Genomic DNA, 22,552 nt, shown 5'->3' with positions numbered 1-22,552 from the left:
TGCTATGAAATTGGTGGCTTTCTCCTCATGGCAGCATTTGGCCACTCAGAAACCCCCTTTTGTGGGAACTGGTGGCCCCTCTCCTCTGCCCCCCTTTTGTGATCTTGCTCAATTTGGCGCCAAGATTAACTGCAAACGCGAACGTGAAACTGTGGACATTTGCATGGGGTCCTGATCCCTAGGGGTTCGGTGCCAAGGAGGAACTTTCTGTCTCTTGCTTATTGCTTTTCCCAGAGTACTCTCTTCCTCAGGGTCCTCCTGTGTGGTAGAGATTGCGTCTGTGGAGGAGGGCGTGGGAACTGGTGTGGAGATGAGCATGGGTGCTAGATACTGGGGACTGGCCCAGCAGCACGTAGTCACTGCTCAGTGGTCACCTGGAGAATGCCCTGCTGGAGTGTGGCGGCCTGGGAAGTACATGGGTCCAGAGAGCCAGAGGGATGTTAGGAGGCAAAGGAAGGACACACTCAGGTGTAGTGCCTCGAATCCAGGAGTGGGAATTTGACCCTCTTTCGGCTCCCGCCTCCACTGGACACTCCTTCCATCTTTTTGTCTCTCTCCTGTCCTCCGCTGACCATGGTGCTTAATTCCGTGACTGCATTAGCCCAAGAAACCAAAGTCCCACTACTTCTAGGAAGTGAGGCCTGTGGTCTTACCTTACTAAACAGGCCTTAACTGACCCTGGAAACTGAGTTATTCTCTGCATAGGCACAGGCTTGTATTTCTTCTCTTATCTCGTTATACTGGCTCTGTCTCCACAGCCCAGGAACACAGTATAAACACTGGGATGAATTCCATGACTAGGAGACAGTGTAAGCATGTGAAAGGGGCGTTGGTTTTAGAGACAGGTACAGCTCTCAGATCTTGGTCAACAGTAATGATACTAACATGTTTACAGAATATTTATTACGAGCCAGGCACTGTGATAAATGCTCTACAGATATTATCTCAGTCGATCCTTAAAACAATCTTTTGAGGTAGATAACTTAGTTTCATTTTGCATGTGAAGAAACTGAAGCTTAGAGAGGTTAAAATCACTTGTAGGTGGTGAGCAAGGATCCTGACCCAGGCCCATGACTAGCCTGCCTGCTGAAGCACACTAGACTAGTTTGTTTCCCGATCTTTAAAACCAGGCCTTGTCTACCTCAGAGAGTTGATTTAGATAGGGTTTGTAAAGGGTCTGGTACTCAGACAGAAGTTAATAAGTGATCATCTCTTATCATTTTTCCCGAAGCTCAGATGTCATTTTTATTCTGTGCTTTTAAAGTGAAATAATCTTGGATAGTCACCTACAACGGTCATGTGCTGGGTGCTGCAGAGATGAGGAAGACAGTCCTGGTCCCTCAGGGGCTCGGAGCCTGGGTGGGGGACGGCGAGAGAGAGGAGAGAGTGGAGCAGGGGCGGCCAGCATTACAGAAGGCTCTCGGTGCAGTGTGTCATCAGGATTGAGTCCCCTTTACCAAGAGGCACGAGGCACTGTGCTGCCGTCACCGAGGTGGGCAGTGTCTTGGATTCCTTTCTGCACTAACAAGTGGGACAACTGGTGTTGGGGTGCAGGATTGAGTAGAACCCAGCTGGCTACTTGATACCAAAGCTCTGAACCTGAAGGAGCCAAATGCAAGGTGCTGGGCCCAGAGGAGCCAGAGGGAAGCTGGTGCAGGGTCTATCCTATTTCCAGTCAGTCCCCACCCGGCCACTCCTTGTCCACAGTCTGATTTCTGAGAGACCTTGTCCAGGGTCCTCTAAAGGCTTGTAATAGTTGGCTGATATCTCGGGTTCCCTGAGAAGCAGCAGTTAGGAAGTAAGGTTTCTCCAGCACCTAGAGGGTTTTCGGAAACTGCTCAAGTATTTCTTCGTAATTGTGTTCATCATCTGCAAAAGAATCCAAGTCAGTGAGGACCTTTGGCCTTAGGTTCCTTCCCCTCTTTAGGGTACTTTCGTCCCTTGAACAGGGGAGGGCTTGGTCTGGATGCTCTAAGGTCCTTGCTAGCCCAGAAACCACAGTTTGTTGTGTCTGAACACTTTGCAAACATTCTCCTGTGTGCCTTGGGGAGGGTAGTTGGGAGATGAACTCATTTTCCTTGCCAGGGCCCTGGAGCCACTGGGAGAAGGACAGTAGGGACCCTTCAGCCTACGCCCATCTCATATAGGCCTGTCCATCCAACTGGGACTGTGGAAGGGTCGCTCACGAGCAGAGCCCTGCTGAGGGTATGGCCAGCACCATCAGAGGCAAAAGCAGCAGCAGAATGGCATGGGGGAGGGGAGAAGGAAAGACAGGGGTGAACAGGGGCTGACAGACTCACTTGTATCCTGAGTGATGGGCTTAGTGGGCCTGAGACCTTTCTTGTGACCAGGAATCGCACTGTATAAATTGCAGCTGTCCTTGATGACCTTTCGCAAGGTCTTCCTCTTGGGTTTAGGCATCAGAGGTGGTTCCTGCAATTCGAAGGCTTCAGAAGACTAAGTGGTAAAAAAAAGCAGAAGTTAGCAGGGTCCCAAGAAATGGGGTAAGAGAGTACCTGAAATGCAATTTCCTTCAAATCTCACTTCCTCTGCTCCCCTCTGAACTTTTCAGTGTATGGCTTCTCAGGACGCCAGGTGTTTTTGCTACAAGCACTTGAACTGTTCTTTGGCAGGGGAGAAAGGGGCCAGGGTGAAACATGATAGGGTTGGGGGCTAGAGACAGGCTGTCTCTGCATTTTTACACAGGGATTTGGTCATTGTCCTCCAAATCTTTTGCTAAAGGAGAAAAAAGTAGTCACAAAGCCTCAGGACAAACAGAGTACAGAGCTGAGAGGGGTCCCAGAAGGAAGAGGACTTTTATTGAAATCCTACCATGTGCCAGAAGCTGTATGCATATCCGTTCATTCACCCTCAAGTGACTCTCTGAGGAGCTGTTTGAGTTCCCAGTTTACACGTGAGGAACCAGGCTCAGAAAGAGTGTGCCATGTCAAGCCACACACGGGACCCCTGGCCGGGCCAGGCTTCAGACGCAGAGCCATGTCAGTGACCTGTAAAGCCGCTCCTCTTCCCCCCACGTCATGCTTTCAACAGCAAACAGTACGGCTCCCTGATGAGCAGCGGAGAATACTGATTCCCAGGGAGGGAAATTGCTGGTTCTAGGGCAACAAGCAGGAGCCATCCCAGAGGAGCCGTCAGGAACCAAGGCTGGGACGGAGGTCTCAACTCTTTGTACCTTTGTCACAACTCTTTGTGACAGTGCTGGGAGATCGGGGTTGACATATATACACTAATGTGTATAAAATAGGTAACTAATAAGAACCTGCTGTATAAAAAAATAAAATTCAAAAATAAACAAACTGCATGTCCTGTACAGCTGTAAGAGGCATGATGCCAGACAGACAAAGAAGAAATGGCAGGACCCTAATGATCCCTACAGGTGGCCCCTCCCTGCCCACTTGGGTTCTGTTGGTACCTTGACACCTTTTGCCTTGCTGACCTGCTTCTTCTGCCCACTGAGGCCCTTACTTTTCGGAGGCCTGGGCGGGGGAGCTTGACCCTCAAAGGCCGGTGACTTCCGAAGGTGATAATAGAAGGCCTCTGTCAGCTCTTCCACTGGGACTACGGGGAGGGGCCCAGCCGGCTGGCTTGGCTGCCCCTCGGCTTCCACGACAGTCAGGTCCAGCCACCGGGGAGGGACCTCGAAGCACATCTCAGGGTTGGAGTCCAGGCTGACCACCAAGAAGGGTTCCATGATCTTCTCCTCCAGCCGCAGGCCCAGGAAGGAGGGCAGAGGGTCATCAGGGTGGCTGGCATCCTTGGCCACCACCTTGACCTCACAGGGCAGTGGGAACTGGGCAATCAGATCCTGCAGGCTGTAGCGCCGGCCATCACCCAGCTCTTCCACGAAGCCGCCAGAGAAGTGGAGGGGCAGCAGAATCTGTTCTTGGTCCTCTGCCTCTTCACACTCTTCCTCCCCAGGCTGGTCACTCAGCCGCTGACACACCAGGACATTCATGTCCCTCTCTTGAACCCCAAGGGCCTGGCCAGACCCCAACACCTCCAGCCTGTCTCCCATGGCCAGGGACATGAACTCGGGGTTCTCCAACCCGTCTCCTTCACAGTCCTTCGTGGCCACTACCCGGAGTGGCTGGCCTGGCTGGAGAGCACCCAGGAGGTCGTAGGCCGTGGGGAACTCTCTCGGCCGCCGCCGCAGCTTGCCCTGGTAGGCCCCAGAGATCATGAAGTGTCTGGGCACTTTCCGGCCCTTGGTTGAGGCCAGGACCCGCCAGGGTGGCGAGGCCACGCCATAGATGCAGAGCCTCTGGCCCTTCCGTAAGGAGCTCAGCCACGGGCTGAGGAAGATAGGGGGCCCCTCCGGAACTTCCAGGATCTCTGTGGGCAGGGGGAAGGGGCCTCCCCGGGCCAGGGCCTCGCTCAGCAGCAGCGGTTGTATGAAGTGGATGTGCTGAGAGGAGGCGGTGATATCCTCCACGTCAACCTCCAGCGTGGAGGGGATCTTGACGATGGTCCTGCGCACTGTGGAGGGGAGAGGTCAGCTCAGGTGCGCACCCTCCACCCCTCAGAGGTCTGAGCCTGCTAACCTCTCTCCTGTCTTCATCTTTTCTTTCCTACCAGCGTTTTCCTGTTGTACCAGATTCCTTGCCCACTCTTTCCTTCAACCTCTTTTTTAAAAGTTACTATAAAAAGTTTTTTAAATATTTATAAAAGTAGAATAGTATAGTGAACCCCAATGTACCTGTCACCCAGCTTCAACATTTAACCCATGGCCCATTTTCTTTCCTTTATATCCCTGTCTATCCATTCCCCTTCCACTGGATTATTTGGAATCAGAATAATCACATCTTGCCATCTGTGACTGTTTCAACATGTATTGCTAAAAGAAGGGGTAATTAAAATTTCAAAAATAATAACCACTAGGCTATGATCACATTGAAATAATAATAATTTGATAATTCCTCAATATCACTGAATATCCAATCAGTTCACTTTTAAAATTTTAATTGAATTTTGAATGTCATTTTATAAGCTGTCTTTCCAAATCCTTTCTGGATTTAAATAGATAGAACCAAATCAAGAAAAACACTGACTACATGACTTTGGACAACCTCCTCCTGTCCTGGCATTGATAGCGCCTGGTGCGTAAACTCTGTAAGAGTCTGAGGAAAACTGGCCCACCCACTATGTTGTTTGAGCCACACCACACGGAATGTTCTCCCTGTTTTGCAGATGAGAACACTGAGGCTCCGAGGAGTGGTGGTGACTCCCCTCAGGTCACATGGTTGGGATTTTTGCTCTGTGCCAGATGAGCTGATAATCGGCTGAAGCTGGGAGATGGGCACATCTGGGTTCATTATACTGTTGTTTTTTAATTCAGAATGCTTTATAAATTACCTGAGCTGCCTCATTCTCCAGGGCAGTCAACTTGTTATTTTTACAAAAACTAGTAAACAAAGCCTAGGTTGTTTCTTAGGACAGGACTGAGTCAGGCTGCTGGCAGCATCCAGAGCAGGGTTGGTGGGGCAGAGGCAGAACCTGGCCAGTCAAGAGGCCAAGGCTGAGTGGAGGGTGAAGAATGGGGGTGCCCTGGGGACCTCTACACATACACCCATTCTTCTACCTCTGCTCCAGCTTGGCCTCCGACCGGCCAGACCTGGCCAGCTTCTGCCTCCGTTTCACCAACCCTCTGTGTGCAGCCACCAGCCTGTCCTAAGAAGTAACCTATGAAACAGCTGGGGGATTCAGCCAGACAGTACCCTCCCAGACAGGAGGCCCTTCACGAACAATCTTGCTCTCCCCAACAACAGGAAAATATATTTCTCCCGAGCAAATGGTCAACGCTGCACTTTCTAACACTATGTTTCTTTGTCCTAGCTGCGGGCAACCTCACAGCCCAACTTTTGCCAAACTTTATAAAGTACGTGGGACCTCACTCAAGTTACCCGTTTTCCTATCTCCTTTTGCACCTAACTTCCACTATTGGGGATTCTTTATTCTGTTACGTTGTATATACCAGGTAAACCACCTGGAATCCCTGGACTATCCACGGGGATAGGGGGCATCTTCCCATCAGAGCAGCTCCCCAGGGCCCCCTCTGTCCCTCCCGCCCCCGGGCCCACCCACCTGCCCGGGGAACTCACAGTGCATGATGGCTTCGACCTCATACTGGGGCATCAGGGTCAGGGAGTGCCAGGGGAGGGCAGGGCAGGTGAGGATGGTGTCCCTCAGGGCCGGGTCCTGCAGCACCTGGAGCAGAGTCCGAGGGGGCCCAGGCTCCAGTTCCCAGAAGGGCCCCTTCTCGGACAGGGGCAAGTGCAGAATCACCTGCTGGGCCCCGGTGCCCAGCACACAGCGGGCACAGCAGGTCCCGAGGTGCATTTCCACAGCCTCAAGCTTGAGGGGCTGCTCCTGAGGCACCACCCTGGCCTTGGTGGTGATTCTGTGGGTCGACATGAAGCAGATGGGCAGCTGCTTGGAGCTCTGGGTTGCAGCAGAGACCAGCTCCTCCAGGGTTCCATAGCTCTGGGGGCCAGTGAGGGGGCTGAAGTTGCCTGTGGGGCACAGCAGGGGGTGTCAGGGTGGGGCAGACCTTTGCCGAGCCCAGGCCCTCATATCCCATGCCCAGGTCTGGCTGCAGAGAACCAGCCAGAATCCCCCGAGGACAGGGGCCAAGGGTGGGCCAGCATTTGGATATCCAGGCTGCAGGGCTGAGGGATGGCAGGCAGCAAGTGACCATTGCAAATGGACAGTGAGGGCAGGGTGGGGACAGTTCCTTCTGACACAGGCACGGACACAGAGGGATTGTCACCAGAGACAGAACAGAACAGACACACTGCCACATTTTCCTACCTGCCGACCCCACCTGCCTCTCACTTTGCCATCTTTGTCTCCAGATACCTCACCACTGCTCCATTCCCACACACCAGCACCTACCACCCCATTCTGGGTGGGTGAGTGCCACAGTCCCTCCCAAACTAGAAACCCAGGAGCTACTGGCCAAATGACCTCTGACCACCCCTCTACCCCTCCCCCTGCCCTGTCCATTCTTCTGCCACCAGACTGGCCTAAAATACCCCATGTCTGGACATAATATCACTTCCAGGGTCTTCCTGCCCAAAACCCTCAACACAAATCTATTCAAGGAAGCACCACACAAAGACGGTCTGAGGGACATTCTGCAAACGTACTGATCTAGACTCTTCAAAAATGTTGATAGCAAGACAAAGGAAGGCTGAGGAACTATTCCAGCCTGAAGGAGACTAAAGGAGGCCAACTGAATGTCATGTGCAATCTGGGACTAGATTCTGGATCAAGGCAAACACCGGGCTATCAAGGATATTAGTAGGGCGACTGGTGAAATCTGAATACAGACTGTGGGTTAGACAGTAGTATTGTATCAATATTAAATTTCCTGAATTTAATCACTGAACTACAGTTTTGTGAGTGAATGTCCTTGTTTTATAGGAGTTACGCTAAATACTGGGAGGAGTATTCAGATGTAATGGGGCATCATGTCTATAACTCTCAGATGGTTCAGAAAAAAGATATATATACACACACATATATAGTAATATGTTCATATGTATATATGTGTGTGTGTATGTATATATAATATACAGAGAGAGGGAAAGCAAATGTAACAACATGCTTAACTGGTGAATCTGGATAAACAGTATACAGGAGTTCTAGCAAGTCTTCTGTAAATTTGAAATTATTTCAAATTTTTTAAAAACCCTCAAAATACAAAACAAAACACATCACTTCCCTATTTAAAAGCGCTTTGGCTACTTAATACCTTCAAAATAAAGGCTGAAATGTGGGGACTTCCCTGGTGGTTCAGTGCTTAAGAATCTGCCTGTCAATGCAGGAGACACAGGTTCAGTCCCTGGTCTGGGAAGATCCCACATGCCACGGAGCACCTAAGTCCGTGCGCCACAACTACTGAGCCTGTGCTCTAGAGCCCACAAGCCACAACTACTGAGCCTGTGTGCTGCAACTACTGAAACCCATGCGCCTAGAGCCCGTGCTCCACAGCAAGAGAAGCCACTGCAGTGAGAAGCGCGTGCACTGCAACGAAGAGTAGCCCCTGCTCACCGCAACTAGAGAAAAGCCCATGCGCAGCAACGAAGACCCAACACAGCCAAAAATTAAATAAATAAATGAATTTATAAAAAAATAAAATTAAATTTATAAAGACTTTAAAAAAAAAAAAAAAGTGGAGGCGGCGCCGGCGTGGCGGCTGCGCAGCGAGCAGTTCCCCAGCAAGGTGGGCGTCTGGCCGCAGTGGCTCGGCGCAGCCGGGCTGCCGGGGCCCGCGGGGCTGGCCTGCGCGCTGTGCGGCCGCCCACTGGCCTTCCTGCTGCAGCTGTACGCACCGCTTCAGGGCCGCGCCTTCGCCTTCCACCTCGGTCTCTTACTTTTCTGTTGCCAAACGCCACCGTGCTGCGCCGGCCTACGAGTTTTTAGAAATCAATTGCCTAGGAGAAATGACTTCTACGCCTATGAGCCACCTTCTGAGGATCCTCCGCCGGAGACAGGAGAATCCGTGTGCCTCCAGCTCGAGTCCGGTGCTCATCTCTGCAGAGTTTGTGGCTGTTTAGGCCCCAAAACAGGCTCCCGATGTCGCAAGGCACATTACTGCAGCAAGGAGCATCAGACTCTGGACTGGAGATTGGGACATAAGCAGGCTTGTACACAAGAAGGTGAATTGGACAGTAACAGTTCCAGACCACAGCTTCCTTTTTCCAGAATTTGAAATTGTAATAGAAACAGAAGATGAGATTATGCCTGAAGTTGTGGAAAAAGATGATGAATCAGAGATTATAGGTAGCATGGGTGAAGCACCTGAGGAAGAATTGGATTCCATGGCAAAACATGAATCTAGGGAAGACAGAATTTTCCAGAAGTTTAAAACCAAAATATCCCTTGAGCCAGAACGGATTCTCAGATACGGCAGAGGGATTGCCCCCATCTGGATCTCTGGTGAAAATATCCCTCAAGAAAAGGATATCCCAGATTGCCCCTGTGGTGCCAAGAGAATATTTGAATTCCACATCATGCCTCATCTGCTCAACTACCTGAAGGCCGACAGACTGGGCAGGAGTGTCGACTGGGGTGTCCTGGCTGTCTTCACCTGTGCTGAAAGCTGTGGCCTGGGCACTGGCTACACAGAGGAATTTGTTTGGAAGCAAGATATAACAGATACCGCCTAAAGACAACGGTGTGAAGCCTCAAAATATTCATCATCTCTTAGACCTTCCAATTCCATTTCTAGGACTTTATCCTAAGGAAATAATTATACCAGAGATACACAAAGATGTTGTTTTAGGTGTTGTGTATCTGTCCAGCAGGAGGCTACACAGTCTTAATGATACAGACTTATATGTACATCAAGTAAGATAAAGATGCCAAGGTACCATTGTAGATGGTATTCATAGTATGCTATTTTTGTAAAAATATTTATACACGTGTATGTACACCAAAAATATCTGGAATGATATGCACTAGATGTGAACTGGTTAACTGAACAGTGGGACTAAGTGACATGATCTTTTTACTTATATGTGTATTTCTTTCTATAATAAAAATGGGTTATGTGCCTAATTAAGTCAAAAAAAAAAAAGAACGAAGTGTGTCCGTGCCCCACACAAGCCCCCCCCCGCCCCCCTGCGGTCTGGCTCCCGCTCACCTCCCCACCACTTGCCTCTCACCTGGAACCCATGCCCTCACTGGTCCCCTTCAGCGATCACAGGAAACCATACTGAGGACAAGCCCACAGAGGGTGCCTGCTCTGAGCCCAGCCCTGTTCTAAGTGCATCATACATGGCAACTCATTTACTTGTCACATCAAGGCTGACTGCCCCATTACAGAAGAGGAAGCTGAGGCGCAGAGAGGTCACAGGAACTAACCACGGCCACAGCTAGTAGCCGGCAGAGGTGGGATTCCCATCCAGGCTGCTGGCTTCAGCGTCCAGGCCCATGGTCCACCACACTACACACCTCCTGCAATGAATGCGCTACAGGGGGTTTCTGGAGCACCAGTGTGCTCATGCTACTCCCTCTAGCTGGGATCCTTCCTCCAGCTGAGGTGCCACCTCCTCCAGGAAGCCTGCACAGACCTCTGGAGAGGCAGGCCACTCTTGCCCGGAGCCCTCTCCAAACTGGTGCCTACTTGTGCTGTTGTCCTCCTCACTGCCATCCTGGAAACTCCCCGCCGGAGAGGGCTGCATCTGCTTCATCCTGAACCCCACACCCCAGCCCCCAGCACGAGGCCTGGCACACAGCAAGTGTCAATAAATGTTTGGTGAGTGAATGTGGGAGCGAACATGAAAACTGGCACGTGGACAAAGACATGAAACAAAAAAAGGCCCAGCCAAGAGGCAGATGTAATCAGAGATGGACACGGAGAGGACACAGCCATGCCAGCTCAGGACACCGTCAGAGCACTCAGAGGACATTCGGGTCTCGGGGCTGGGTATTGGTGGATGTGAGAGCAGTGTGTGCCAACCCAGAGGGGTGGGAGTTTGTTTTGGGGTCACATGTGCCCGAGGGTGTGCCTGGAGGGTTCCAGGACACTCAGGGAGATAGAGGTGCCTGCCTTACCCTGGAAGTTGGGAGCGAGCTCCATGGTCTGGCCCGTCCCCGGGTTCTCGCAGACCACCTTCTGGAGGCGAACACAGGTGACCTTGATCAGGTCTCCTGTGGAGAGGGAGCACTCATTCCCGGAGATCTCGTAGATGGAGCCTGCGGAGACAGAGTCAGTTTCACCCGTTCAGCAAAGGCCAAGCGCTGCGCCGCCTGTGCCCTGTTCCCCCCAGGCACTGCTCGGTCACACCTTTGCACACGTTGTTCCGGTGCCTGGAATGCTCTTCCCTGATGCCGCTCTGCCTTCTTTTAGCGCTGACTGTACCCCTCTGTGGTCACATCCCCTTGCCTCCTGAACTCAGCTCACAGGGCAGGACTGATGCATCTCAGCCGGCACAGGCCCAGCCTCGAAGTGTGTGTGTTTAAGTCATGAATGAATAAACAACCCAGTAAATCCCAGTTCCCTTATTAGCTACAAAATCAGGCCCAGGGAGGTTCGGTGACTGCCCCGAGATCACACAAAGCCAAACACCCACACTGGCGTTTTCTTCTTCAGATGACTTGCTGTTAAGAGAAGCACAGGAGGGGGTGGCGGGCTGCTGACAGGGTGGGCCCAGTAGGCGGGTCTGGGCCCTGACTTACAAGGTTTAAAGGGCTATAGCAGGGTCCAGAGCATGGAAGATGCTCAGTAAAGATCTCTCACACACAGCGACCCATCCTGCTGATGAGGGACAGACAGTGCAGGTGGGCAAGCCTCCAGGCCACCTGACGCTACTGCACCCCCAGGGCAGCCCCGGCAGGGTCCTTTACAACAGCCCTGAGAAACTGATGAAAATCCCACCCCTTATCCCCAGGAAAATACACACAGGCTCATAAAACACACACTTCTGTCTACAGACGCTCGGGGCTGGTAACAAGAGCAGCCCTGGTGCTGAGCACTTACTATATGCCCGGCGCTGTGCTCGGCACTGCAGACGTGTCGTAGCACTTAAGACTCATGACTGCCCCTGGAGGGAAGGACAGTTTCTCTTTTCTAAATACGGAAACCGAGCCTTGGCAAGGGTGAACGGGCCGCCCGAGATTATCAGGTAATAGGAGGCAGAACTGGGACTCCGCCCAGGACATAATCTGCCTCCGAATTGGGGCTCCTAACCACGCGGTGACCACAGCCATCTGCCCCATCAGTATCACCATCTGCCCCTCTCCACTTCACCCCACTCCCACACTCTCATCCTGTCAGGTTCTTCTCTTACCCTCACTTCCGCCACTCCAGCCCCCCCCACCCCCCTCCCCGGCGGGGAGCATAATGAGGAAACGCAAGTATTGTGACACACAGTGGGACGGGGTGTCAGGGGGACGGCAAACAGAGCACAGATGCCTGCAGGAAGCCCCCAGGGAGAGCGGGATTTGAACCCAGATCCCTCAGATTCCCAAGTGGGCCTGGCGAGACCCCATGGTGTGGTGGCCCGTCCTGCCCCCTGTGGGGCCCTCCAGGCGTCTCACCCTTGATCTAGGAACCCCACTTGGGGCCTCAGAACACTTTTCTGGAAGCTGCTGTGGCGGAGCAAGGGAGCGGATGGAGGGAACAGGATAAGGCAGGGCACTCAGACGTAGTTTGCTCTCTAAGGAAGTAGCCTCCTGCACCCCACCCAGACTCTCACTTCCCTCTCTCCTCGCCCTCCACCTTTCCTACTCAGTCACCCACAGGTCCTCCCTCACCCTCAGAGCCGCCGCCTCTCCCCTCACTGCCTGTCAATCCCTCCCCTCTCACCCTTTCAGGCAATGACTACTAAGCCCCAGCTGTGTACCATCCCTGTGAACCAGGTGGGCTGCGGCCATGTGGGCAGATGTGCGGGTGTGCAAGGAGCCAGGAAGGCTTCCCGGAGGAGGAGTCATTTTAGCTGAGAACTGAAGAGTTGATCGGATCAAGTACGGCCCAGTGCCAAGCAGAGGGCAAAGGCGGGATGGGGGGACTGAAAGAAGGACGTGTAGATAAACGTCCAAGGGGAGGAGTGGGAGGGCATACGGAGGGGAAGGCTGACCTGGCTCTTGAGAATCAAGCAATAGCCCGGCGTCGTGAGCGCCTGAATGCCGCAACCCTGCACGGTAGGACCTCATGCAATGCGCAACGCAGTTCCGCCCCAGCTTGGCTCGGTTCCACCCACTTGAGTATCTGAGCTCATGGACTTCCCATCACCACCCTGCGGGGCAATCAGTGATCCCGCATTCCACGCAAGCAAAAGCCGTGACCCGGCGAAGTTGGAGTGTGGCCCCAAATCACACAACTTGGGTAGCGGCAGCGTCGGGATTCGAACCCAGGGCGCAGTGTCCCGGGTTTCTAACGCCCTGGCAGGGAGAACCGGTCCGCCGCGGGGCCGAGGTCGGAGGGGTCTCGGCCCTTCACTCACCCTGGAAGTAGACACCCGAGCAGACCCGCAGCACACGCGGGAGGGAGGCGGGGTCCAGGGCGCACACGAAGTCCTGCAGCGACACAGGTTCCATGGTCCGCGCGGCTCGCTGGGCGCACACTGAACGGCCCGCCCGCCGCCGAGCGCGGCAGCCCCGCCCGGCCGGCCCAGGGGGGCGGGGGTGGCTGGAGCGCCCCGCCCAGGGGCGTTGGGGATGAGACTCCGCGTTCTGGGACGCGCCACCTCTCTCTCCCGGCCTCAGTTCCCTTGTCTCTACAAGGGGGTTGCAGTACCCACCTCTCACATTGGCGGCAGGATTTAGAAGGTCAAGACCAGGACCTGACATCCGGGAGACTCTGAGTAAATAAGAGCTGGTCCCTACGAGCCCAGCCATCAGTGAGGTGCCCCATAGTGGAGGGAAGACGAGGATGAAGATGGAGAAACCCCCGACTCCCACTCACCCTCGTTATACCCCCTGTCCTCTCCGAACGAGGAAACACGGCCCTCCTGGTGTAGTTCTGAGTCTCACAGGAGGAACACAGCCTGCCCTTTGGGTCTGAGGAGGAAGATAGAGCATCAGGCCTCCCGAATCCCTCTCCGGGACACTCCATGGTCCTCTGCCGCTTATTACCTTTCCAGGACGCAATTCTACTTAAAAAGTCTTCCTTGGGCTAAAGAGAAATCAGCTTAGGAGAGAGACCAACCACTTCCCCTGACCCCGGAGGGGATAAGGATTTTCCATCTCCCTGTGCCTCAGGAGTCAGACAGAGGTTCAAGTCCCAGCTCCTCCTCTGGCTTGTTATATAACTTTAGGCAAATCACTTTGGTGTTGAGTTCTAGTTTCCTCATCTGTAAAATGGAAGAAAGAATCTTTTCTAAACTGATCGTGAGGATTAAATGAGATAATATAGATATTGTACAAAATGCTTTATTTCGTTTTTTGTCACTATAAAATAACAGAGGACTTCTAATCAGAAATAATAACAAAAGTTTAAAATGAAAAGAATAAACCCTAATTAAAGGCATTTGACAAATAAAAAGAGGACATTCTTTTCCCAAATATAACGAACATTTTGCTGTGTTTCTTTCTACTCTTTATTTTGCCTGGGTGTGTGTGTGGTTTGTTTGTTTGTTTTTAATTTTTGATTTACAGTAAAGTTGCAAAAATAGTAGAGATTTCCCATATATCCCTCAGCTAGTTTCAAATTCCCCTGTTGGTAGCATCTCACATTACCAGGGTGCATTTGCCAAAACTAAGAAACCAACATTGCTGCGTTGCTGTTAACTGAACTACAGACTTTATTTGCATTTTATCTGTTTTTTCACTGCTGTTCTTTTTCTGGCCCAGGATCCCAACCAGGATTCCATATTGCATTTAGTCATAATGTCTCCTGTCTGTGACACTTTCTCAACCTTTCCTTGACCTTGTTCTTATAAACTTGACCGTCTTAAAGAGTACTGGTCAGGTATTTTTGCAGAATGTCCCTCAATTTGTTGTTGTTGTTGTTTTCTGATGTCTTCCTCATGACTAGACTGGGGTTATGAATTTTAGGGGGAGGATACTACCAAGGTAAGGTGTCCTTCTCATCACACCCTCCGGGGGGCACGTGACATATCCACGTGACTTCTCACTGTGATGTTACACTTGACCACTTGGTTAAGGTGGTGTTTCCAGGTTTCACCACAGTAAAGCTGCTCTTTGGAAGGAACTCAGGGGGAACTCAGCCCCGCTTCCTGGAAGGGGCAGCATCCAAATCAATTATCTGGAATTCTTCCGTAAGAAAGATTTGTCTCTTCTCCCCCATTTATTTATTCAATTATTTATGTCAGTATGGACTCATGTATATTTAATTTATACTTTTGACTATAATCTAATACTACATTATTTATTTTGTTTCTCAGATTGTTCCAGCTTTGGGAGTTCCCCCAGTCTGGCCCCTGGGACCCTTTGCCATATCCCCATTGTTCCCTTCTCTGAGCACCTCCTTACTGCCTGGTGCTATCAGATGCTCCAGGGTCATCTTGTCTTTTCCCTGCCCTCACCCTACAATCAGGCATTTCTCCCAGAAGCCTTGGTTCCTTTTATTGGAGAATGGTGTTTAGAAACCATGCTCTGGTCGCTGAGAGTGCTCCTTGCCACTGTGTTGCCTGTACTTTTTGTCGTTTTCTTTCCGTCTTTTTCTTTCCTTGCATAGACGTTTACAGACACCACTGCCTGTCCCATGAACCAGCTGAAATCAGGTCCAGCCCTGACCTTCAAGAAGAAGCTCCTGTAGTACAAACTTCCACCTGCAAAATAAATGAGTCATCAGTAAGAAATATACAGTGTGGGGGGCTTCCCCAGTGGAGCAGTGGTTGGGAGTCCGCCTGCCGATGCAGGGGACGCGGGTTCGTGCCCTGGTCCGGGAAGATCCCACATGCCGCGGAGCGGCTGGGCCCGTGAGCCATGGCCGCTGAGCCTGCACGTCCGGAGCCTGTGCTCCTCAACAGGAGAGGCCACAACAGTGAGAGGCCCGTGTACCACAAAAAAAAAAAAAAAAAAAAAAAAAAAAGGTGGGCTTTGGAGATAGAGCTGAGCTTGAATCCTAGCTCCATCACTTAGCTGTGTGACCTTGGGCAAGTTCCTTAACCTCTCTGAATCTCAGTCTCCTCTGTACAATGGGAACTGGTGAGAGTGGGGTGTTGGTGAAAATGATAGTGTAACATAGGCATCTGGGCACATGCCAAGCGCTCGATATCTGTTATCACTATTATTTCCCTAGGGCCTCCTGTGCCTGTGTCATTTCTTAGAGATCTCAGCTCTTATTTCCTTCTCCCAGCACCCTGCTTTCTATTTTAGGGAAATAAGAGTCTGAGTGGGAAACTCTTCTTTGCTCTTATGCAATATGCAAATGGAGGAAATGGAATTGGAAGCCAGGCCTATGCTGGCCGTCACCCGAGCCCTTTCCACTCCCAAAACACTGGTCTGGGCCTCCCCAGGTCCCTCAAGAGCCGAATGGGGTGTGGAGAGGGAATCCCAGGCTCACAGAGAGGCTGGGGAGCTGCCGTGGGAAGGAGCTGAGAGGAGGGTGCCTGCCAGGACCAAGGGCTGGAGTCTCCTCCACAGTCTCTGTCGCGTTTTTGGAGTCTGAAGGTGACTGGCTCGGGACCTGCTGTGGGCAGCCGATGGTCAGGGGGACTTTTGGGGACTGGGGCCCTTGCTGCTGCATTGGCATCGTCCACTCTTGCAGGTGTTGTCATGTGGCCTGGGGTTTTCAGGCAACATCCAAGTGGGTGGGATGATCCTTTCCAGGAAGAAAAGGGGACTAATGATGGTGCAGTGCTGGACATGGTGGTTACAATGTCCTGCTGTCCACTTCAATGTCCACCAGTGTGGCATGTTGGCCCAAGGTGGTGGAAAACAGGCCAGCAGTCAGGAAGGTCAAGGGCAGGGTATGGGAGAGAGGAGGAGGCTGCCTCTGCTCAGGGGTGAGTGAGCTGGCAGAGGCTGGAAGCCCTCTGCATGCTGGTTGCTAGGTTACGAGGCTTCTGTCCCACAGCCTGGAGCCTTCCCTGGGCTCCTGTGGACTTCCTCCTCTGGCACTGGCCCTGATGGCTATGAGACGTGTGCCCTTCCACAAATCGAACGACAGTCTGCCACGTGATGGTACCTCTGGGTGTCGAGGGCACCCCACCTGAGCAGCAGACACACATCGAGTTGCCCATCGTGTGCAGAAAACTCACGGGAAACCAGTAACGCTCCCGGAGCTGGGAACCATGGGGGCTTGAGGGGTAATCTGTCTTCTTTGCCTGTTTGCTAGATTTTCTGTAGCTTGGTTTATACACATGAATGACTCTCTGCTAAGTCCTCCCTGAGACAGCTGTGGAGACCATCCTGGAGGGATGTCCCTCCCTGGTAGATGTTCACTGGAGGAACATCCCTTCTGGAAAAAGATATTCAGTACTCGCATCTCCTCAAGGAGGAGCCATGTGTGGTTGTGAATCTCCGAAGGACTGACTCTGCTCCCTCCTGTGTGGTGGAAAGTTAGCTGCAAGACCCCTTCAAGCCCCAGGACCTCAGGGAAGGCCTAGGGCATGCTGGCTCTGGGGGTGTGGGTAGTGGAGGGTCCCAAGACATCTTGCAGGGGCGCAGATCAGTAGGGGTGACAGCTGAGGGGGGCTGGGCAGGAGCTGCTCAGGCCTGGGAACAAGCGAGGTCCCGAGGAGGGAACTGGGGGCAGAGCAGAGCGGGAACACAGAAAGTGGAACCATGGGGCTTGGGCCAGGGGAAGTGAGTGTGAGCCCAAAGAGCTTTTTGCCCCGACATGTCCCAGCTGGGACTGGACAGAACAGAAACTCCCTGCTCCCTGCATCAGATGCTTCTCTCCCAGCAGGGACTGCAGCACCTGCATGGCTGGCCAGCAGAGGGAAGGAAGTGGGCTCAGTTCTGGGAGCAGGGGTCAGGCTTTGGGTTCCAAACACTACAAAAACCTCTATGTAGTTTCTGGGCTTGCAGGGAATAGCAGGGTCTGCTGTCTCCTTTCAGCAGAGATTAAAAGAATTTATCTCTCCCTCAAAATATTAACAATAGAGTTATCATGTGATCCAGCAATGCCACTTCTAGGTATATATCCAAAAGAATTGAATGCAGGGACTCAGATATTCGTACACCCACATGTTCATCACAGTGTTATTGACAATACCCAGGAGGTGGAAGGAACCCAAGTATTCATCAACAGATGAATAGATAAACAGAATGTGGTATATATTACATAAAATGGAATATTATTCAGCCTTAAAAAGGAAGGAAATCCTGACACATGCTACAACATGGATGAACCTTGAGGCATTATGCTAGTGAAATAAGCCATTGACAAAAGGGCAAATATTGTATGATTCCACTTATGTAAGGTATCTAGAGTAGTCAAAATCATAGAGACAGAAAGTAAAAGAGTGGCTGCCAGGGCCTGGAGGGAGGGAAAATGGGGATCAAGTTTCAGTTTTGTAAGATGAAAAATTTCTGGAGATGGGTTGTACAACAATGTGAATATACTTAACACTCCTGAACCATATACCTAGTGATCACTTTTATGTTATGTGTGTTTTATCATGATCTTTATTTTTTTTAAGATTTATTTTTATTTATTTATTTTGGCTGCCCCAGGTCTTAGTTGCAGCATGCGAGATCTAGTTCCTCCCTGCATGGGAGCATGGAGTCTTACCCACTGGACCACCAGGGAAGTCCCTATCATGATCTTTAAAAAACAAGTTCTCTCAGACTGTGTCTAAGCCTAAATCTAATGTACAGCATTGTTTATTCTTCAGCAATGATCTGGCTGGTATTGAAATCCAGGTTGTAAACAGTATTCCCCCAAACTTGGAACATGGCTCCATAGTCTTGGAGTAACATGTTTACTGTTGGGAGTCCGGCGTCATTTTTACCCCAGACTCCTTGTGTGTGAAGGTTGGGAGTCTTCTCTCTGTCCCTGGTGCTCTGACTTTTCACATGCTCAGCCCTCTGCAGGTCTTTCATTCTTGCTTCTGGGCACTTGTGAATCTTTTTAATATGGAGACTCACACCTTCAGGTCTAGAAACTTTCTTGTTTTGGTTTTTTTTTGTTGTTTGTTTTTCATTTTTCTCTCTTTTGTTAGCATCTTTTACTTGTGTGTTGTATCTTCTGGACCAATTCTTCATCTCCTTGAGTTTCTGTTCTACTTTCCAGGAGATTTCATAGACTTCATCTTCTAACTGTTTTACAACTTTTAAAATTTTTTTCTGCTTTTACATTTTTAATTTCCAGAACCTTCTGTAACCGAGCAAGATGCTATGGTGCCTTCCTGGGACAGACCACCCCCCCCCCCAGGTCCTCCACCTGCCTCTTATTTGTGGAAAAACTTTAGCCTCCTAGGCCTTCCCCTAGTTCCAAAGGATAAATCTAATCCAAGAAGTGAGAAAATGCAGAAACAAAGTAAAACAGTCAAACAAGACAAAATACTAGGACTTCCCTGGTGGTCCAGTGGTTAAGACTCCATGCTCCCAATGCAGGGGGCCCGGGTTCGATCCCTGGTCAGGGAATTAGATCCCACATGCCACAACTAAAAAGATCCCGCATGCTGCAATGAAGGTCCTGCATGCCACAACTAAGACCCTGCGCAGCCAAATAAATAAATAAATATTAAAACAAAACAAAAGACGAAATAATAATAGTTTTCCCATTAAACAAAGTCAAGGACCTTTAGTTCAAGGGCTAGAGATAATATGATGAGCCATATCCTTTTAGATGTTTTGCTGATACTGTAACCCCCACCAGACAGAAGAAGTTAACTCTGTGCTGCCCACAAGAATGTAGACCCCGAGACAACGAATCATCCCAAATTAAGAAGCCCTGTGGACGAAAGGCTCTTGGGGCTGCAGCCAGGAGTCAGTGCTGTGCCTCTGAGGTGGGAGAACCAACTTCAGGACACTGGTCCACAAGAGGCCTCCCAGCTGCACATAATATCAAACAGCAAAAATCTCCGAGAGATCTCCATCTCAACGCCAGCACCCAGCTTCACTCAACGACCAGCAAGCCACAGGGCTGGACATCCTATGCCAAACAACTAGCAAGACAGGAACACAACCCCACCCATTAGCAGAGAGGCTGCCCAAAATCATAATAAGTCTACAGACACTCCAAAACACATCACCAGACGTGGACCTGCCCACCAGAAAGACAAGATCCAGCCTCATCCACCAGAACACAGGCCCTAGTCCCCTCCACCAGGAAGCCTACACAACCCACTGAACAAAACTTAGCCACTGGGGACAGACACAAAAAACAACAGGAACTACGAACCTTCAGCCTGCAAAAAAGGAGACCCCAAACACAGTAAGATAAGCAAAATGAAAAGACAGAAAAACACACTGCAGATGAAGGAGCAAGATAAAAACCCACCAGACCTAACAAATGAAGAGGAAATAGGCAGTCTACCTGAAAAAGAATTCAGAATAATGATAGTAAGGTTGATCCGAAATCTTGGAGATAGAATGGACAATAGAATGGACAAAATGCAAGAATCAGTTAACAAGGACCTAGAAGAACTAAAGATGAAACAAGCAATTATGAACAACACAATAAATGAAATTAAAAGTACTCTAGATGGGATCAATAGCAGAATAACTGAGGCAGAAGAACGGATAAGTGACCTGGAAGATAAAATAGTGGAAATAACCAATGCAGAGCAGAATAAAGAAAAAAGAATGAAAAGAACTGAGGACAGTCTCAGAGACCTCTGGGTCAGGCTTTGGGTTCCAAACACTACAAAAACCTCTATGTAGTTTCTGGGCTTGCAGGGAATAGCAGGGTCTGCTGTCTCCTTTCAGCAGAGATTAAAAGAATTTATCTCTCCCTCAAAATATTAACAATAGAGTTATCATGTGATCCAGCAATGCCACTTCTAGGTATATATCCAAAAGAATTGAATGCAGGGACTCAGATATTCGTACACCCACATGTTCATCACAGTGTTATTGACAATACCCAGGAGGTGGAAGGAACCCAAGTATTCATCAACAGATGAATAGATAAACAGAATGTGGTATATATTACATAAAATGGAATATTATTCAGCCTTAAAAAGGAAGGAAATCCTGACACATGCTACAACATGGATGAACCTTGAGGCATTATGCTAGTGAAATAAGCCATTGACAAAAGGGCAAATATTGTATGATTCCACTTATGTAAGGTATCTAGAGTAGTCAAAATCATAGAGACAGAAAGTAAAAGAGTGGCTGCCAGGGCCTGGAGGGAGGGAAAATGGGGATCAAGTTTCAGTTTTGTAAGATGAAAAATTTCTGGAGATGGGTTGTACAACAATGTGAATATACTTAACACTCCTGAACCATATACCTAGTGATCACTTTTATGTTATGTGTGTTTTATCATGATCTTTATTTTTTTTAAGATTTATTTTTATTTATTTATTTTGGCTGCCCCAGGTCTTAGTTGCAGCATGCGAGATCTAGTTCCTCCCTGCATGGGAGCATGGAGTCTTACCCACTGGACCACCAGGGAAGTCCCTATCATGATCTTTAAAAAACAAGTTCTCTCAGACTGTGTCTAAGCCTAAATCTAATGTACAGCATTGTTTATTCTTCAGCAATGATCTGGCTGGTATTGAAATCCAGGTTGTAAACAGTATTCCCCCAAACTTGGAACATGGCTCCATAGTCTTGGAGTAACATGTTTACTGTTGGGAGTCCGGCGTCATTTTTACCCCAGACTCCTTGTGTGTGAAGGTTGGGAGTCTTCTCTCTGTCCCTGGTGCTCTGACTTTTCACATGCTCAGCCCTCTGCAGGTCTTTCATTCTTGCTTCTGGGCACTTGTGAATCTTTTTAATATGGAGACTCACACCTTCAGGTCTAGAAACTTTCTTGTTTTGGTTTTTTTTTGTTGTTTGTTTTTCATTTTTCTCTCTTTTGTTAGCATCTTTTACTTGTGTGTTGTATCTTCTGGACCAATTCTTCATCTCCTTGAGTTTCTGTTCTACTTTCCAGGAGATTTCATAGACTTCATCTTCTAACTGTTTTACAACTTTTAAAATTTTTTTCTGCTTTTACATTTTTAATTTCCAGAACCTTCTGTAACCGAGCAAGATGCTATGGTGCCTTCCTGGGACAGACCACCCCCCCCCCCAGGTCCTCCACCTGCCTCTTATTTGTGGAAAAACTTTAGCCTCCTAGGCCTTCCCCTAGTTCCAAAGGATAAATCTAATCCAAGAAGTGAGAAAATGCAGAAACAAAGTAAAACAGTCAAACAAGACAAAATACTAGGACTTCCCTGGTGGTCCAGTGGTTAAGACTCCATGCTCCCAATGCAGGGGGCCCGGGTTCGATCCCTGGTCAGGGAATTAGATCCCACATGCCACAACTAAAAAGATCCCGCATGCTGCAATGAAGGTCCTGCATGCCACAACTAAGACCCTGCGCAGCCAAATAAATAAATAAATATTAAAACAAAACAAAAGACGAAATAATAATAGTTTTCCCATTAAACAAAGTCAAGGACCTTTAGTTCCTCTTCAAGGGCTAGAGATAATATGATGAGCCATATCCTTTTAGATGTTTTGCTGATACTGTAACCCCCACCAGACAGAAGAAGTTAACTCTATGCTGCCCACAAGAATGTAGACCCCGAGACAACGAATCATCCCAAATTAAGAAGCCCTGTGGACGAAAGGCTCTTGGGGCTGCAGCCAGGAGTCAGTGCTGTGCCTCTGAGGTGGGAGAACCAACTTCAGGACACTGGTCCACAAGAGGCCTCCCAGCTGCACATAATATCAAACAGCAAAAATCTCCGAGAGATCTCCATCTCAACGCCAGCACCCAGCTTCACTCAACGACCAGCAAGCCACAGGGCTGGACATCCTATGCCAAACAACTAGCAAGACAGGAACACAACCCCACCCATTAGCAGAGAGGCTGCCCAAAATCATAATAAGTCTACAGACACCCCAAAACACATCACCAGACGTGGACCTGCCCACCAGAAAGACAAGATCCAGCCTCATCCACCAGAACACAGGCCCTAGTCCCCTCCACCAGGAAGCCTACACAACC

The 22,552-nt window shown here is 50.0% G+C and overlaps 2 protein-coding genes across 2 annotated transcripts; one reads left to right on the top strand and one right to left on the bottom strand.

The window, feature by feature from the left end:
- Positions 1-1,485: 1,485 nt before the first annotated feature.
- THEMIS2 (thymocyte selection associated family member 2) lies at positions 1,486-13,076 on the bottom strand. Its single transcript, XM_079936247.1, has 6 exons — positions 12,972-13,076; positions 10,582-10,722; positions 6,120-6,530; positions 3,434-4,497; positions 2,301-2,457; positions 1,486-1,869 (listed from the first exon to the last, which is right to left on the bottom strand). The coding sequence occupies exons 1-6, from the start codon at positions 13,063-13,065 to the stop codon at positions 1,817-1,819; spliced, it is 1,920 nt and encodes a 639-aa protein (XP_079792373.1). The 5' UTR covers positions 13,066-13,076; the 3' UTR covers positions 1,486-1,816.
- LOC307192240 (programmed cell death protein 2-like) lies at positions 8,168-9,191 on the top strand (the record flags this gene model as incomplete). The annotated part of the gene is given in 2 exon segments (XM_079932944.1): positions 8,168-8,695; positions 8,697-9,191. Coding segments are annotated over 2 exon segments (1,023 nt in total), but the record flags the coding sequence as incomplete, so codon positions are not given.
- Positions 13,077-22,552: the final 9,476 nt, after the last annotated feature.

The sequence above is a fragment of the Stenella coeruleoalba genome (assembly GCF_951394435.1).
Source record: "Stenella coeruleoalba genome assembly, chromosome: 1".
Lineage (NCBI taxonomy): Eukaryota > Metazoa > Chordata > Mammalia > Artiodactyla > Delphinidae > Stenella > Stenella coeruleoalba.
The sequence above is the reverse complement of the archived record's forward strand: the minus strand, read 5'-3'. Positions and strand labels throughout refer to the sequence as shown.

Coding starts and splice junctions, on each gene's coding strand:
- THEMIS2 (XM_079936247.1), bottom strand. CDS start 13,065: ATGGAACCTGTGTCGCTGCAGGACTTCGTGTGCGCCCTGGACCCCGCC. Junction 4,498..6,119: donor GGTCGAAGCCATCATGCACT/GTGAGTTCCCCG, acceptor TCCCCTCCACAG/TGCGCAGGACCATCGTCAAG. Junction 1,870..2,300: donor GCCCATCACTCAGGATACAA/GTGAGTCTGTCA, acceptor ATTCTTTTGCAG/ATGATGAACACAATTACGAA.